The sequence below is a fragment of the Siphateles boraxobius genome, unplaced genomic scaffold (assembly GCF_051911475.1).
Source record: "Siphateles boraxobius isolate OS27281-9 unplaced genomic scaffold, OSU_SipBor_1 31, whole genome shotgun sequence".
In the NCBI taxonomy this organism is placed as follows: Eukaryota; Metazoa; Chordata; class Actinopteri; order Cypriniformes; family Leuciscidae; genus Siphateles; species Siphateles boraxobius.
The window spans coordinates 6,772,358-6,790,993 of record NW_027508931.1 but is presented as its reverse complement, the minus strand read 5'-3'; the positions used below and the strand labels follow the sequence as shown (position 1 = coordinate 6,790,993).

Here is an 18,636-nt window from a genome sequence, read left to right as displayed (position 1 = left end):
AAATACGCCCTAACTTGACCTATTAGTGGGGTGTTTGTGTGCTATTTAGTCAGGACGGCTTTGTTATTGAGCAGGACAACTAGAGCAGCTGGGGCTGAGCGCAGCTAAAGCCATTGACATGTGTTCTGACGGCCTCTGAGAAAGACAAACAAACAACACACACTGTCACACACAGGCTTTATGACCTCTCCAACCAGCCTGTTAGTGACTGCTTATTAAGGCTGTGTGTGAGAATAGAGGAAGCCATATGTTTAGAAGAGGCTATAGTTGACACATGGAGAGGGCATCATGGGAGTTTGCGAGATAACTGCGTTAAGGCTTCTTCAGGGAAACCTTAAGGGAGCCCTTATGAAAATTTGCATAGTTCTTGCACAGCAACACGTTTAATATTTAGATGTAGATTGAAGTCAGTAAAACTTACCAGTTAACACATTTTAATGAAGAAAAAAAAATATATATATATGTATATATATATATATATATATATATGTATATATATGTATATATATATATATATATAATAAAATAATGAATTAAAATACTACTACTTGTAGTAAAGCATAACAATTAATAAAATATAATAAATACAAATTTAAACCAGAATAAATCAAACAATTTTGATAATAAATAAAAATAAATTATACAAACAATGTCAGAATAAAACCTAATATAAATAGAAATAATAGAAAATAATAAAAATTAAATAAAACATTAAAATTCTACTTCTAATAATAACAATAAAAATCAATTGTCATCTCTTACAGTTAGTAAAACAATGAATAAAAATAAAAAATAAAAATAAATAATATATAACAAATATACTTACTACATCTACTAATAATAATAGTCAGTGAAACATAACAGTTAATAAATATATAATAAAATAAACAAATAGACTATTTAACAAATAAAAGAACCAATAATAAATAAATAAAACTAAAATATTGAAAAATTGAATGTTAGGTGTGATTAATCGCGATAAATTACAGAAAATGTGGGATTAATTAGTTAACTGTTTTAATCGATTGACAGCACTAAATAAAATGCTACTACTGCTGCTACTATAACCACAAACTAATAATAATAATAATAATAATAATAAATATTAAAAAGTTAAAAACAAAATGCAATAAAAAAACTGTAAATAACTACAAATTAAATAATATATAATAAATTAAATACTATTTCTACTAATATAATAGTGAGAACTCCCCTACTAAATTATCAGCATCAGGCTCAAAATCTCTTTTTGAAGTGTAGTGGAGAGCTCACAGTAGCCACTTTCATGTTTCAGGACAGCTGACTAACTCAGTCTCCTCTTCGAGAGCATTAAAACTAAGACGACAGCCATTTAAGAACAAGTACACGATAAGAAGCAATTTGTACAACCGCGTTATCAGACCATTACAGTAACAGTATCGATGCACTCCTGCAGCCACCCACTAGCACTTACCAGCACCACTAATAAAACATTAACACAATGAATTTATCATGCATTAAATATGTTGATTAAAGTTTTTTTTTATTTGGAACTCTTTGGAATCTCTGAGGTACAACAACAAACCATGTCATTGTCTGTTGCGGTACGTGTGTGTGTGTGTGTGTGTGTGTGTGTGTGTGTGTGTGTGTGTGTGTGTGTGTGCCTGCGAATGTATGTTTTGCAGGTTTTTGCTGCACTTCAAAAGAACAAGACATGAGTAACATGCCAGAGTCTAACCACAGAGCCAAGCCAGGTACAGATGAAACAAGATTCAGGCACAGAGTGCAGACAACACACGCACAGGCAGAGCACATCCTGCAGCTGTGGCGCTAAAGCATGTATAGATGTGACTTTAGCCCATTGACTAAAGTGATTCTCTGACAAAACAACTGTTCTCAACCACAAAACAAGTTAAAAGCAACCTCGGAATTAACAAAAGAAGCTTATTTTGAACAAAAGTGTTATCAACGTGAAATACGAATGCATTCGCATTGTGTTCCTTAAATAAAAAGCAGCAGTTCGTGAAAGCATTTCCTCTTTAGTGCTATTTTAACACTGTGTGATTTTCTGGAATTCTGAACATCTGTCATTTCGCTGGTTCAGTTTGTGTTTTCCATCAAGTATAATCTTAACACAAATGACGGTTCTGGAGAATACCACAGAGATAAACAGACACGGCTAATACGCCAAAGTCCTCACAGGCGAGTTCTTCAGGATACATTATGACTGCTTCTTCCGGCACATACATCACAGTCCAGGGAGTGTGTGTATGTGTGTGTGGCCGACCTCTACAACCCTAAGGCAACTTGTATGGAATGATGGGAAGGCACTTAAACTCTTAAAGGGGACATATCATGGAAAACAGGATTAGATACTCACAAAACACCTATTCCAGTCAGTTCAGACTATAGCTTAAGATTCAAAACGATTAATTCAAAGCAATATTAAAGAGCCCCAATTAAGCTATTTTGAAAGGTTTTATTTTGGTGGTGCCCTACAATATGAATCCAATATTTAAAAAAAATCATAATATACAATGCAGTATCACCTCTTTTCTCACAGTGTCTGAAACGTTTAATAAAGGATTCGGTCTCTCTAATCCCCTCCTTTCTAAAATACCTACTCTACTCTGATTGGTCAGATGGCCCAGTCTGCTGTGATTGGTCTACCGCTCACAGCACATGTCAGAAATTAAACGACCATTAACATATCTGAATTTCGGCTCCGGATCTTTCTCAAAACTTGTATACATAGTGATACGAACAGTAACAATGGCATCAGCTTTACTGTATAAATTCCAGTCCATGTCCCACATCATATGGGCCCACATCCTTTGGAAGAGCATGCAAAGTGGATTTGCTTTTGCAGCGCAGAAACCAACTTTTTCTCGACATGTCGACAACACACACCAAACTCTTTCAGGCCTCAGCTACAACTAGTGTTTGAGAGCGGGTCAAAATAGACGTTGTTCGTGGGGGAAGCCAATGAAGATCATAGGCGCATTATGCACATTTGTTACAACAATAACTCCATTTGTCGTGCACTTTGATTTTTTAAACCTTCCCGGCCTTTTATATTCACCAACAGCTATATTACACACTATATTAAAGGTAATAATAATAATAGAGGCACCTTAATGTAGCCTTCAGTACCTCATCATATGATGCATCTATGTTTACATATCAACAGAAATTCAGTACATAGCAACTTAGACCACCATATGCTGGTACATAAAGGTTAGACAATCATAACGGAGGTCATTTCCAGATAGAAATCTTAAAGGATCACCTTAATCTTACTGCGCATATAGAGAGGGTGGAAAATTCACATGTTTTGGTGCAAGAAAACTCGACTAACATTATAAGGGGGGGGGGGGGGGGGGGGGGGTAAATAATGGTAGAATATGTCCCCTTTAATTCACTCAAAAGTGACCCAATTTACTTGCTATTTACTACCCTACATTCCTGGTCTTATTACTAACTATTTATTGGTACATGTAATTCCACTGAAAAGAAAAGACTAATAACTTTCCTTTTCAAGCCCTCGGTTTTAAGGTGTCATTGTTGCAGTGTACTTATACATTTAAGTGCTGAGTAATATCAATTAACTAAATGTACTTACTATAGGGTTTGGTTTAGGGTTAGTTGCCTGTAATTATGCTTATACTACGGGGCTGTTGAATGCTTGAATGTGATTGGTTGATGAACATTCTAAGGTGCGCGATTATTTTCAGGGAAACGCACAGCTAAAGTAGTTCCAGGCGGGTCTAGACCGCATTACAGTTCCTTATCACCATATCAGGCGTGGGATTAGATGCTTAAGAAATTAGTCCTACAACAAAAGAGCGTTTTAGAGACAAAAACCCCGACAAACATCTTAAAAATACATCATCTGAACAATGTCTTGGGGTGTGGTTACCGTAGTACAGGCAGAATAATTTTCTCTGGGCAGATGAATTATTGAAAAATAATACTCCGCTTTGCTTCGTGGCCGCATTACCACCTCAGGTGTGGATTCTTTTTCAAATAATTCAACAGCCCGTCGTCATTTATTCCTTACATAATTTATAGTTATTAATATAGTAATAACATGCAACAAGGACACTGTAAAATATAGTGTTACCAAGCCCTCTTAGGTTTTTTAACCACATATCACATATGGATGGATAAAAATGAAACAAGTAATTTTTTTTTTTATTCATCATACGTCACATTACAGAAGTTAAATGGTTTGCGAAGTTGCTGTTTCATGTTGATTGAGAGTCACAAATGATGTTCTGTAGACCAGCGGTAATGAGAGCTCCATAAGCAAAGCCTGGAGTCCTGCCAGCCATTGATGGTAGTGATAGGTGAACAACATATACAACATATTAATACCTCGGCAAAAGCCATAAACTATGAGTAATCTGATTACTGAACGGGTTGACATTTTCTGGGGAGGCAAGAATGAAATTACAGGCCTGGACAGAACAAAAGAACAAAACCGGAACACGTATACACACACACAGTGAACAACAATACGTTTTAAAATAATGTAATCCGTGACTCCATCAGAGTCTGACTAGTCAAATTAATTAGTTTTAGCAAAAAGATGATGAATGAGTTTATACATGGGCCATAATTTTGTATTGCCTTTATGACCTTTATACAAAAACTAATCAAAATGATAAAAACCTTCCCATGTTTTTCTTTAATTAACTTCAAAAGAGCTGAATAAATACGCATATTTATTGATTTCCCCCATATATATTTATTTTTAACAATCATTCAGTTAAGGTATAAATCATAGCATTATTTATTAATTACATCTCCTAATATCGTTTTCATTAATCGTTAAGAGTATTTTAATGTTAAATATGACAGACTTCCTCTCTGCGTTGTCCCCAACTTTTTGTCCTCTATTTTTAAAATCATTTTTAAAAGTATAAAAATCAGTAAAATTCAGTATTACACTTCTACCAAATAATCCTTAATTAACTCTTTTTTAATGTCTTTTTTTCTTTCTTTTTTACCAGTGTAAATCTGTTCACCCATGACAAGGGCCATGTCCTGGTAGAAGAAAGTGTCTTGATTAAATTTAAATAACTGTTTCAGACTGAACCTTCTCTGACTCACGGCTTCATTACAGTCATGTGACTCACCTTGTAAAAGAACAGTGTACTCAGTCAGATCAAAACAAACAACATGTTCTGCCCATAAACTAAGAGCCTAAAAATGAGAAAGCCCCTAAATACATGATCCTTGGCTGTTTTGCCTGTCACTCAAACCGCACAAAACCAGATGACGGTTCAATTATATCAACACTAATCTTGGGTAAATCCAACATGATCTCAAAAAAATCATACATAAAGTAGCACGCACACATATTTTTGAATGTTTGGACAGACACAGATAAGTACAATATCCAAGACCCTACAAAGGATAAGCAGTTTGCTGAATGGATGGACCGATGGAAAGCTTCTAGAAATGTAAATCTAATGTTCTGTAAGACCGATTAGCTGACCAGGAAACCCACATTTCATGGCTGAAAATATCCATGGAACACGAAATGAAACAACAAAGAAAGAACACACAATAAAGAATGTTTTGTGCCATATCTTCCTTGTGTTGCACATTGCATACATTATTTGGATGGCCCTGTAGTGCTGTGGAATCCATTACCGTGAATATGGCTGTGTAATTTGTTCCATGCATGGGCAAACACATGGAGCCGTACCCTACTGAGATTCTCAGACACACATTAAAAAATATCTGAGCTGGCGAGTCTCTCGGGATCAGATCATACCGAAGTGTTAAGGAACCAGTCAGACCCGATCAGTCTTCACCGCAGCCAATGGCAAGCCATACAGTGGTTTCCAAAGCATTTTTGTTTGTTTTTTGAGCGCTGCCTGGCTGGCATGGAGCAGTGCTGTAGGAACGGATCAGCGCTGACACCAGTGAAGGTCTGACAAGCACATACACACACACACATACACTGTCCATGTGTCTGATTGTGATAAGCATTCAACCCACCCACTCCCTGCTTTCTCTTCGGCATGGGACTATAGTGTTTGTGTGTTTATGTACGTATCCTCCCCTCTCAAATACAAGAGTTCAGGCACATGGTCTTAGCAGTGTCAGCCACATGAGACATTTCAGGCCACAGTGCCAAACTGCCCCTCACACAAACACACACCTTAAAGGGATAGTCCATCCAAAAATGAACATTCAGTCATCATTTACTCACCCTGTGACTTTCTTCAGCAGAACACAAAACGAATGTTCATGGAGATGTTTTCTGATATTAAAATGCTGATAAAAGTGATGTTATTGTTGTAACTAATACAAATGTACACTCTAAAAAATATAAATACAACTCAAAAAACAAAACAAGGTGTTGATTTAGGCATTGCAATATTATAATTTACAGTATAAGCAAGCAATGGATATTCATTCTGAGATTTGCTAAAGATTACATTTATTAAATTAAACGTGTTTTTAAATATAAACTTTGAGTATTGAGTATATGATGGAACAGTACTATTTAAAATTACACAATAAATTAAAATGAATTTTAATTTCTAATACCAGACAATAACTGATATGGCACCAATATATTGTGCCAAAAAAGGTAAATAAAAAATGAAAAGTACATTTTATTTTTATTTTTGCTGGGACTCCAAACTAACATTTCAAAACATTTCCTCATTCTTCTCTTCTTTTTTTAATGTCAAGAAGACGGTCCCTTAAGTTCCCACTTTAAATGTGAAAGGTGCTCTGTTATATAAACGACACAACACGTGACTCACATTCATACTGAAAGTAGAAAGGGGACATATACATTATTGACGGACTTGTCTTGTCTCTGAGTCGAGTTAGAGGTTATGACGTCCCCGAAGCATCGTCCCAAAGGGAGTCACAGATTGAGACATTCTGGTGTCGTACATCTCAAAGAGAGAAGCCTGTAATCAGTCAGGCAGTCCATGGCACCAAAGGCAACACTGACTTTCAAAACACATGAAAGAGGGTGTCCAGCCTCAAACAAACAGGATCCAGGGACCACAAGGGAATGAGTCCCGGTGTTAACGCTCATCCACAGTTGTATCAGCTACCATCCATTGCGTAAAAACCTCGACCTCGTTCTCCTTCGCACTCTTGTTCACGGTCATAAGGTTTGCAAGGTAAAAACAACAATCCCAGAAACGACAAAGGCCATGCTTTCATAGCAAAAGGTCAGCGCTTGGCCTTTCTTGGAGACGGAGTCTCCAGGAAGGAGACTGAGAGTTTCTAGGCACTGGGAGCGTCGATCTACCCTGACCGGTCATGGGATACACAAAGGGGAGGGCAGGCTTGCATGTGTCATTGATCTTGAAAAAAAGGGATGGCGTCTCTCACACACAAAGGTTGTAGCCTACGCACAACTACACCCGGCCATCAACCCACCAGCAACCTTTCAATAATTAACCTCCAAGATATCGGCCCTGCAAGATGCACCCGAGCAGAGGAGAAGATAGAGAGGATGGAAGATACCGCATCTCTCATCAGCCTCCCTTTCGCTCGGTCTCGAGTGCGTGTTGAACGATAGGCCAGTTCAGAGTGCGGTCAATGAGAGTGTATAGAGTGAAATCCATAGCTTACGTCACGCACCAGCGGCGACGATCCTTTCATGCTCTCTACCTCGAAGATGAGTAAAACGTTCTTTTCTGATTACATCTTTTTTTTTATGTAAAACAACTTTTACTCTACTGTTGATGAAAATATGACAAGAAACATACATTAACGTTGATACATCTAAAATATTGTTTAAAAGTTTTTTTTAAAGAAAAATAATAAATTTATTCAGCAAGAACGTTTTAAATTGATCAAAAGTGAGCATAAACGCATTTACAATGTTGCAAAAGGTTTCCATTTCCAATAAAATGCTGTTCTTTTGAACTTTCTACTCAAAGAATCCAGAAAAAAATATCGTTTTCACAAATATATCAAGAAGAACTGTTTGCAACATTGATAATAATAATAAGAAATGTTTCTTGAGCAGCAAATCGGCCTATTAGAATGATTTCTTCAGGATCATGTGACACTGTAGACTGGAATAATTAAGCAGAAAATTTGCCATCACAGTAATAAATTACACTTAAAAATCTATTAAAACCAGAAGTTATTTTAAATACTAATAATATGTCTGTTTTTACTGTATTTCTGATCAAATAAATACAGCCTTTATGCAATAAAGTTAACAATGTATTTTTAAAACATTAGTAAAATCTTAGAGACACTAAACTAAATTACTCTATCATGCTAAATTACAATATAAAATGTCTCAACATTTGGTTTCTTGTCAAAACATTTTCATAAATTAAAATAGCATCTAATCAAAACTGACTAAAATGTATGAATATGACATGACTAAATACATACTGAATCTACAGCACTGACATTCATTTAATGGACAAAAACAGAAATTTTATATTTTCTTATGTGTTCCACATAAAAAAGAAAATCATACAGGTTTAGAATGACATGAAGCTGAGTAAATGACAGAATTTTCATATTTTGGTTGAACTATGCATTTTACCTTTGCGGCAAATTCAAAGAGAACTTCCAATTAAAGAGAAAAAAAACAGCAAAAATGGATCTCTTAGAAGTCAAGATTAGTTTAAAATAGTTGCCAATCAGAGCTTTGCTTGGTTGACTAGAGTATACCCTTTACTGATCAAGCTTTCTTGACAAAGAAGACCTGTGAGTGAGCGTGATGGGTTTTCGAGCAGAGCTCATTAAGGGGCAATGGGGCCGCTCATCTCCGGCTCTTAAGAGCGCTCTGGTCTGTCGGGGCGCCAGTGTCCCTTTCTCTCTCCTCCAGGCTCACATCAAAAAATGGGGCAGACTCTCCCATCTCTATGCTGGCTGTCTGGGGCTTTGAAGTCCTTTGGTTATCAGCCAAGCGTGTCACGCTACCTGCAGCCATCTGTGAAGAGCCCACAGTCGGGCTGGACTGCCAAACCCCACAATGACTGTGTGTGTGTGGAGGGTTTTACCTGCTGCACTGTCAGTACGTGAGGCATTAAACATGAGAATGAGAGGGTGGGAAGTGACCATTTTGAAGAGGCCTGAAGTGAAGAGACTTCTTTATTGACATCTCTCTCAGGGCTCTTCTCTATTCTCCAGACTATGTAAGCTTTGAGAAACGGTTAAAGGAAGACGGAGACGGACATTTTCGTGTGGGCTAGGCAATGCCAATTCGAAACCAGCAAGCAACATTTACTGATCCTGTCCTCACTATCTATATCAATACAAGAACAAATGGGATAGATTTTTTTCTTTATAGATCGATCCCACTTTGTTTAAAAAAGTTATTTAAATAAATAATATAAATACAAAAATAGCAACACAAAAGTCAATATTAAAATATGAAACAATAAAAAAGTAAATAATAAAAGTGGTTAAGACATTAAAATGTAAAATAAATGTATGCTACAAATAAATTTAGGCTATAAAACATAATTATAATGTACAGTGCAAAAATATTCATTTTAAAATCTGATATATACATTTCTTTAATTGTTTTGAAAAACTTTGATTAATAGAGGAAATATATGTATTGACATGATTTAAAAAAAAAAATTGTCAGAGTGCAGATCACCGTCTGTACTACCATTGGTAGTTGTGGCATAACTTCCTGCTCATTTGCATAATGCTGAACATCACCAACTATCATTTATAATAAAACACTTCCACTCACTTCGACGCTACAGATCACTGTCAGTCTGTGCGTACACCCCTTGAGTTTCCACATAGGAGAGTGGCTTACGATCAATACCAACCTAATAAATATAACCATTGAAACATGAGCATCTTTGTGCAACAGTGTTTATTTATTTAGGTGCTAACTATGAGATATTTGTGGGTAAAGTTAATCTGTCTGTCACATCAAGTTCGGACTGTAACCCAAATAAAGCAGCCCAAGCCTCGCCATGCCAAGTGGCCTAAGTCTTGGGGGCTTCTCGACAACAATGGGATTATATAGGGCATAGAAAATGTGCTTTCAGCAAGCTGGCATGGCATGGGCAGAAAAGGGAGGGGGAGAGCATACTGAAAGACCAATGAATGCATTGTATGCCAATTCAACCCTCGGTTTCATCCATGTATTCTCATGCACAGTAACCCACATTACAAAAACCGGCACATGAGGCTACAAAACCATGTTTTATCTCCATGTACTGTACTTACAGCTCAAATTAAATATGTTTGCTAAAAACCAAAGATGCCCATTTCATCAACCACTTGATATTTAGGCTACGTCAACATTAATCTGGATAATTAATCTTCTTTTAAATGGATAATTAATAACTAATCTTTTTCTCTACATTTTGGCCTTCCGTCCACATTGAGACACCATTTTTGCGTTGTAGTGTTGTCTTGAAACAGAGGTATTCGAAAACAGTGCCGCTCGTTTAGTCGTCTGAGGCATATTGTATCCGTAGATATTTATGGTTGTGCCGGCATGTGCCTGCAATTAACTTTCATAGAGTTGTTAAAAATAAATGTTACTTTGTACAATATTCATATTACAGAAAATGTACTAACAATGTGTTTTAGACCATGGAATAGCGATTTTAAGTGTGACCTGGATGTACCATTGAGTGGAGGGATATTTTGCTAATGAAATGGTCGTTCCAGAAGAATAGCTTGTGAACTTTATTATGTCTAGTCTTTTGGGATCATCTCAGTGAACTTTTACGCTTTACCCATGCACAGTAAGGTGATGTAAGCGTTTCAGACATTTCAGTGTGGATGAGCAACTTTAATAAACGCTAGTGTGGACGGAGAGCACTTTGAAACAACAACGCTGTTTTCAAATGTAGCCGGATGAAAGTAGACACATCCATATGAATAAGCAGGACTGCATTGTACAAAAGCAGCTGAATTCCATCAGTAAGTGGCTGGTGATATGAACCCTGGTGCCGGTAACCATAGGTGTGAAGGCGAAATGAATGGTGCCCTTCATGAAGGAGTAATTGCCATGTGATTACAGCCCCGCAAATCCAGCGGCTGTGAAAAAAAGACCCCCTTTCATTTCCCTTTGTTGGTGGAAGAATGCAGCCGGGAGAGACCTCAGCGTGAACTGATCCTCTCATATCTGATCAAAGGAAACATGCCAGTTAGACCCCCACCCTTTAAGAAGAAAAAATTAAAAAAAATTTAAAAAAGCACATCCACCAGACCTGGCAAAACAGGCCCGTCTGTATTGAAGCCACGGACTAAAAAATATAATTACAACTTATCTCGCAATTCTGACTTTTTTCTGTGATTGAGTATATATATATATATATATATATATATATATATATATATATATATATATATATATCTTACAATTTGGACTTTTCTTATATAAAAATAAGTCAGAACTTAAAGTCGGAAACAAGCGTGACTTCTGTCTTCTCGCAATTCTGAATTTTCTTCTATTCCTCCGAATTGTGAGATATAAAGTCAGAATTGTGAAATAAAAAGTTGCAATTACCCTTTTCTTTTTTTTTATTCCGTGGCTCCTATAAGTTTGATGTTTTGAAACAAAAAACAAATGTCTCATGTGCGTGATTTCCTTGTCATATCCCTCTGTTTACCTTTGCATTTTCACTGCTGCTTGCTTACCTCACTAAGTGACCGTATGTTGACAAAGCCTGGCAACTAAATGCAAACCTTTTGTTTACCGTGTAAACAAGCCACATATCCCAGAATGCATCGGTGCTGCAGAATAAGTGTGGGTGTAGAAAGGTATGACACTCAGCATTGTCTGAAAATGCCCTTGGTGCTGTATCATATCTGACGGCGCCTGCACCACGAATCAAACCGAGAGGCTTGCAGCTGCTTCTTTCTGTTTCTGCGTACTAAACTCACCTACTTCAGCTCGCAGGCTCACGTCACTGCCATCTCTCTCCCTCAAACTTTATAGCGGCCTAATCGGTGCCAGTCATGCCAAAACTTTCACAAACAGAGAACCACAAATTACTCATTTAAACTGGGAGTTACATAACAAATTATTACACAAGTCAACATGAGCACAGCAAACAGGCTAATTATGAAATCATAAAATCACATTATGCAGCCTGCAGGTCATGTGCTGTGATGCCCAAGAGAGAAGAATAAGAACACGAAGAGAAAGAGCAATGGAATGTGATGATGATCCCTTTGCAAGGGAACTAAATATTGTCATGTATAAAAACTGTTAATACTTTATTTTAAGGTGATGTAGTTACACATTAATACATGTACACACTATAGCAGTAAATGAAGCATAATTACAAGTAACTAACCTTAAACCAATCCCTAACCTTAACTCTATAGTACACCTTAAAATAAAGCGTAACCCAAAAAAACTATTTATATTATGTGAAACTATTGAAAAGATATTAAGCATGATATCATAGACTACTTGCATCCTAAAGAAATTGGGCTCTAAATAGGCATTGCTCTAAACCCACAGCAATTATTAAAATACAAAAATAAGAAATTAATTCAAATAATAACTAAACCTAATGTTGTGTATCTTTTTCTTCCTATTATTAAAATACAGTTTGATTTATAAACCAAAAGAAAAACATGAATTCTAATTTATTTCTTTACACTAAAAATAGTGTATAGATATTATTCCAGAGAGACCAGTGTCATAAAGCCATCAGTGAACAAGCTAAAAGTAAAGAGAAAGAACTCCTTCGAAAGGTACAACTAAATATTTTTTTTAAACTTTAAAATGTAAACCTGTGAATAAATTTTTTTAAGCACAAAACAATATGCAGATTCGGGGCCTTTTAATTAATAATTAATAATAAAATAAAGCTATAATTAAAATAAATACAACGAAAAATTAGTATTAGAAACGACATCTGAAATGTAAACACTTTTACCAATGAACAACTTCAGAGACATACAGATGTTTACGAATCCTCTAAGGTTTATAGAATATTGAATTAATAGAATTCAATGTTTGTTTTTATTGGGTTTATAATAAAAGAGATTAATTAAATATTTAAAGCTATCCCATTTAAAGCTGTTTACTTAATTTGACATTTTAACGGTTTCATCCTGTGAGACTCCTCGAGGTCAAAATCCCTGTGACAGCACCTACATAAATCAGTTCATGAGAAAAACATATTATACCAAAACATCCACTGTTTATATTTCATACATATTGAGCTTTGAAAGTAATTACAGCCATTCACAAATAAGTGCAAATTACTTTACTTTTAATAGTCCTATCTTGATTTCATTTATAAATAAGTTTGGCATTAACAATGTCTTTCTATTAATAATTCAAAGATCAGTACATTTCTAAAATCATAAGTGCATACAATTTAGATGCTGTCAATGCATTGATGTTGTACACTAAATTTTCCGTTTCTATGTGAACATAAACACATACAAAGCAAATGCCTTTACAAAAAAAAAAAAAATTAATGAGCTCACCCATGACACAAAGACCTGTTTTCCCCTACACTTTTGGTTTCTGTCAGTAGGACAGACCCCATTAACTAACCAACCCCCATATCCCACAATTCTGCTCCCTTGGGCACCAGAGCACACCTGTGAGCCATTTCCCCACTGAGGTTCTGAGAGCTCAAATGTCCCTCAGGCTTCAAAGGAGCACAAGATGTGGACAGCATAATCACATTCAGTAAGACTGCGGTTCATTCATTGACCCACGGTGAGGTAAAAAGTCCTGTAAGGACTTCTGTGAGTATAATGCACTAGAAACATCCATTTCTAAGAGTGACCAATGACCTGAACACCCATTGTGGTTTTCAAACGTGGATGGCTATGAGAACCAGGCATTTGTCCGTCTGCCAAAGGGAGACTGTTGTGACAATGCGTCAGTGTCCTTGTAAAGAAGCACTTCCTCTTGATTAAGGGGGCCAACAATGTAAACTCAGTCAGGGGTAATGACCTCCAAACTTATAGATTTTCCTGCAATTCTTAACTGGACCTTGGGCATGGGTTAAGATCAGTTATGGACAATCAATCAACTACACCAAAACAGAAAGACACGTTAGAACAGTTGTTTTATGAAATGTATAGGACGCAGACAGTCGTCAGGTGGAGATGGCGGAGTGAACTCGAACTCAGGGGAACCAAGAAAGTTTCTAAAGGTCTGAAAAGCAAAAACAGTTGGCAGAGATCATCTACAAGAAACGAATCACATGGTTTAGACAATAAAGACCATTATACTGGGTCTTTGAAAGATTGGTTTCATAGGACATGGAATATAATGTAGAAGCCATTTGGATTGGAAGTCTCTTGTGACTATATATACTACATTCAAAAGTTTGGGGTTGGTAACATTCTTACGCTTTAAGTCTCTTGTGTTCACCAAGGCTACATTTATTTGATAATAAATACAGAAAAAAAAATGTAATATTGTAAAATATAGTATTGCAATTAAAAATAAAAATGTCCTCATTTTATATATTTTAAAATGTAATATATTCATATAATGGCAAAGCTGAATTTTCAGCATCATTACTCTGCATAATCAGCATAAGAATGAATTCTGAAGGATCATGCAACACTGAAGACTGGTGTACATGCTTTTTTTTTATTATAATCAATATTGAAAACAGTTGTGGTGCTTAATATTTTTGTGGAAACCGTGATACATTTTTTAGGACTCTTTCATGAATAAAAAGTTAAAAATAACCTAAATTATTTTATGTCATTTTTGGTCAAATCCTTGCTAAAGTACCTCAAACTTTTGAACAGTATATATTTGTGTTGTACAGTGCAGCTTGGAAATACTTCAAAACATTTCCTTTGGTGTTCCAGTAAAGAAAGAAAGTCATACAGGCTTAAAACAGCGTGAGGGGCCATAAATGTGTTTTTGAATCTCTTACATTTATTACTCTGGACATAAAAAAAGAGTTTTTATTTTTAATAAACTATTCCTTTAAAGATTAAGCATAATGCAAATTATATTAATTACCACCTCACATGACCCCTAAACATAAAGAGAAAAAATAAATCGAAAAAGTCCAGGCCTGACTCAAGGTGTCTTTTTTTCCGTCTGTAGAATTCCAAAGCTAAACATTTGCTTCCTTCTGCCGTAGAGACAGGTTGTCCTGGTCCTCACATCAGGCATTTATCAACATGTCAGTGTGGGTTACGGGGCCAGGAGCCAAGACTCCTCTGGCTCAGTCCCATACGGAAGAGTAATCTGGGGCCAGAGCGTTGAGCCTGCACCACAGCGCTCCACAAAGACACATCAGTGCAGGGGAAAAGGCAACAACAAAGAGCTCTCACTATGGCCTGGCATTACAAACGTCTCCACGGACAGTCTGTGCCCTAAACTGGAGCAGTAACAAATATTTATTCACAAACTGAAAGGTCTTTTACTCCTGCTTTTTGAAAAGAGCTCAATGCAGCGCACCTTAGCGGAACAATGCTCGCATCTGACAGCCATGAGATGAGCAGAGGAATCCGTAAATAAATGCTAAACAAGCATGAACAGACATTTTATCTAGTTTTAATGCATCCTCACATACACTAAATATTGCCATTAAATTGGACTGGTTGCTCAAACCACAAGAAGCAACAAATAACAATTATTAGGTGTTAGTAAAGTAAATGAGGTAAAATGTATCTTTTCCAACTCAATGAAAACAACCCTAGTGAAACATAGAATGACAAACAGCAAAGGAAACCACACAACCATCCGTTTGAAGTGTAAAAACTGCATAATGACATTCATAATATATCACACAAGACATATGGACAGTAAAGGAAATGTGTGATGTTGCTCCACATTTCCATTGTAGCATGCATCTATAATAAGCAAGAGTAGAGAAAGAGAAACCCCCAGATCGATGTCTTTTCTACATCAAGTATTACTTCCAAATGGCAAATCTCTCTTTACACCATAAGAGCATCAAAGTTTGACTAAACAATGAGATTAAAGTCCCACAGATTGTTTCATAAATGAGCTCACTTGGTTTTGTTTGGGATCATGGTGAACATTCCCATAAGAGATGCTGTTTACACAACAGCCAGAACAAACCTCTAAAGTAACATGAAGGTTGAGCCAAGCCTCGAGGGTCTTCAGATGTCCCATAAGGTTACCTTCAGGGTCTTCAAATGTTACAATCCCACAAGATGTATCTATTTTAGCATCCATCCATCGGCAGTATCTATCTATCTATCCATCCATCCATCTCAAGAGTCAAGTAAAATTTAATCAATTGAGAAAGTTGTAGAACTGTTGAGTAAAAGTTTACATGTCTTCCCACTTGCTTTAACTGCACAGTTCTTAGGAGTAAAGTATTGCTCATTCATTTTGTGCAAATAATCTAAAAGACAGACACCGATTAAAAAAAAAAACTATTCAAGTGAGAGGAGTGGGAGTGGTTGCTATCACCAGCAGAGGGAGCATGGGTAATCAATCAGAAATATTGAAAAATTGAAGAGGATAAACGCAATCCTTATGCTGTCTAAAAGGTGGCATGGCACCTCTGACATTTTCAGGGCTCTGTCGTACAGATGCATGGCTTCGTCTTTGTCCAAATTATGAGCTAAAACCAGACGGAATAGGATTCATTCTCAATCTGATTCTAAGACCAAACTCAACCACAGGCTGTACCTATAGTGAACTGACTACAGAGATACCAACAGTATTTTTAAACACAGACTCGGAAGGCATCTATAGTATAATGCCCCCAAAAAGCTGCACATGCATCTATGATGCCCCAAAATGCCCAGTTTCCAGACACAGCCTTAAAGGGATAGTTTATCCAAAAATGCTCAGTCCTCATGTCATTCCAAACATGTATGACTTGAAATATGTCAGTCTCAATCGCTATTCACTTTCATTTAATCTTTTATGGCATATAAAATGAAAGTAAATAGTGACTAATCCTATCGGTCATTAACATTCGATCTAAAATCTTCACGGGAAAAAAAAATTAAAGTCAAAGAGGTTTAGATGAGTAAATGATGACAGAATAAATTTTCGAGGAGGGCTAACCCTGTAAGTGACCTCGGGATACTCTCTGGAGAACAAAAAACAGCTTTTTAGGCTGTTGGTAAATCGATTTCAGCCCTCGTTGCGAGAAAGAAAGAAAGAAAAAAAAGTAAAAAGTCTGCACTATTCCTCCAATTATTTATAAAGCATTCCTGCACAAGGATTAGTCACCATAACACTGCAGCGTATTAGTTAGTCTAAAAGCTTTACCAACCCATACTGGGCATTATCAATAACATAAGTCACATAATAGTAAAATAAGAAAAGAGTAAGTGCAAAATCATTCCACTAATTTACAACCATGCTCTATATAGGTTACATACTGCCTGTTTGCTTCATATCCACTTTTCCCTTTCAGTTTCGTATATTAACAAAATAGATTCAATATATATTTTATATAGTATGCACATACAGAAAACAAAGCCATCTATTATAAAACCGTGATATTTTATAATGATATAATCTAAGAATAGCTAAACATTAGGTGAAGAGACAGCACTGCACAATGAAACAGAGGGAGGTTCGCTGTTTAAAATACATGTTAGTCTTAATCCACAATAATCCTGGACGAATTCAACAACTAGTAGGCTATATAAAGCTAAGGTTTGATAAATAATTATAATTTAGCCTAAGCATCCTCTCTGACACAAGAAACAGATTGGTAATAAACCTCAGACCCGATGGTCTCTCTGCAGAGAGAGTGAATAATGTTAGTCAATTATGTGCACTTCTGACATTAATTTCACCCTCGTAAGGGCAGTAGATCTTACCTTCGTATACAGGGGCCATCGGTGCAAGGATTTCTGTTATTCATGGCAAAAAATGAAGCGACAGCACTGTTCACAACTCAATAAAAATCTGCCATCTTGAGCCACGGACAGAATCGCTGCTGTCTCCTGCATTACTAACCCAGTTCATCGGGGAGAGAAAAAAGGATAAAAGGTTGAAAAATCACATCCAGAATTTGTATTTAATAACTGGACCCGGATGAGTGATGAAAAAAGGATGTCAGCAATTTAACTCCACGGGTTTCGATGCTGTTTTGGCTCCAAAAGAGAGCCAAATTGCAGGTCTTGGCTTCAGCTGGTGATCATGTCTGTGGAGTGAGTGCCTGCAAAAGTTGCAATGAGAGAAACGAGCGAGTGTGGAACGGAGCGACTTTGCGTTGTAATCGAACGACGAGACAAGCGATCGTGCTGAACAGAGGCTCTAAATCAAACGACGATCTACTCGATCAGGTTCATATTAGCCTACCCTTCTGAAAAAAGCGAATTCTGTCAAAATACCACTGATATGACATGTAATGATAACTTATTTTGAGCATAACACGGTATAGTGATTATATAATATGTTGTTATTATTATATAAGCCTACTGAATGAATGGTTACAGTCCAAACGGATTTTTTTTTTAAATTTTCAAAGATTATGCTACCATAATTGCACATGCCAAAAGGACTTGGTTTGATATCTTATCCATTTATTTTTATTTTAATGCTTCTACTTCAACAATAATACATAAATAATAAAGACTATTTAAAAAACATTGACAGATAGGCTATTGTTGAAACAATCTTTCTCTATTTTTAGGTTTCAGCCTATTATATTAACAAATAACGTGTTTGGTTTATAAACGTTAAGATTTGATTATTGCGTTCAAAATATTGATTATATC

At 36.3% G+C, this 18,636-nt stretch overlaps 1 protein-coding gene across 2 annotated transcripts in view; it reads right to left on the bottom strand.

Annotated features, from left to right (window-relative positions):
- Positions 1 to 18,090, bottom strand: part of hipk2 (homeodomain interacting protein kinase 2) — an 88,463-nt gene extending 70,373 nt beyond the window's left edge. For both annotated transcript variants that reach the window (XM_077193589.1, XM_077193591.1), the window contains exon 1: positions 17,734 to 18,090. In XM_077193589.1, the coding sequence (XP_077049704.1) occupies positions 17,734 to 17,752 (19 nt within the window). In that variant the 5' untranslated portion in view covers positions 17,753 to 18,090. The remainder of the gene's footprint in view (positions 1 to 17,733) is intronic.
- Between the last annotated feature and the right edge of the window lie 546 nt (positions 18,091 to 18,636).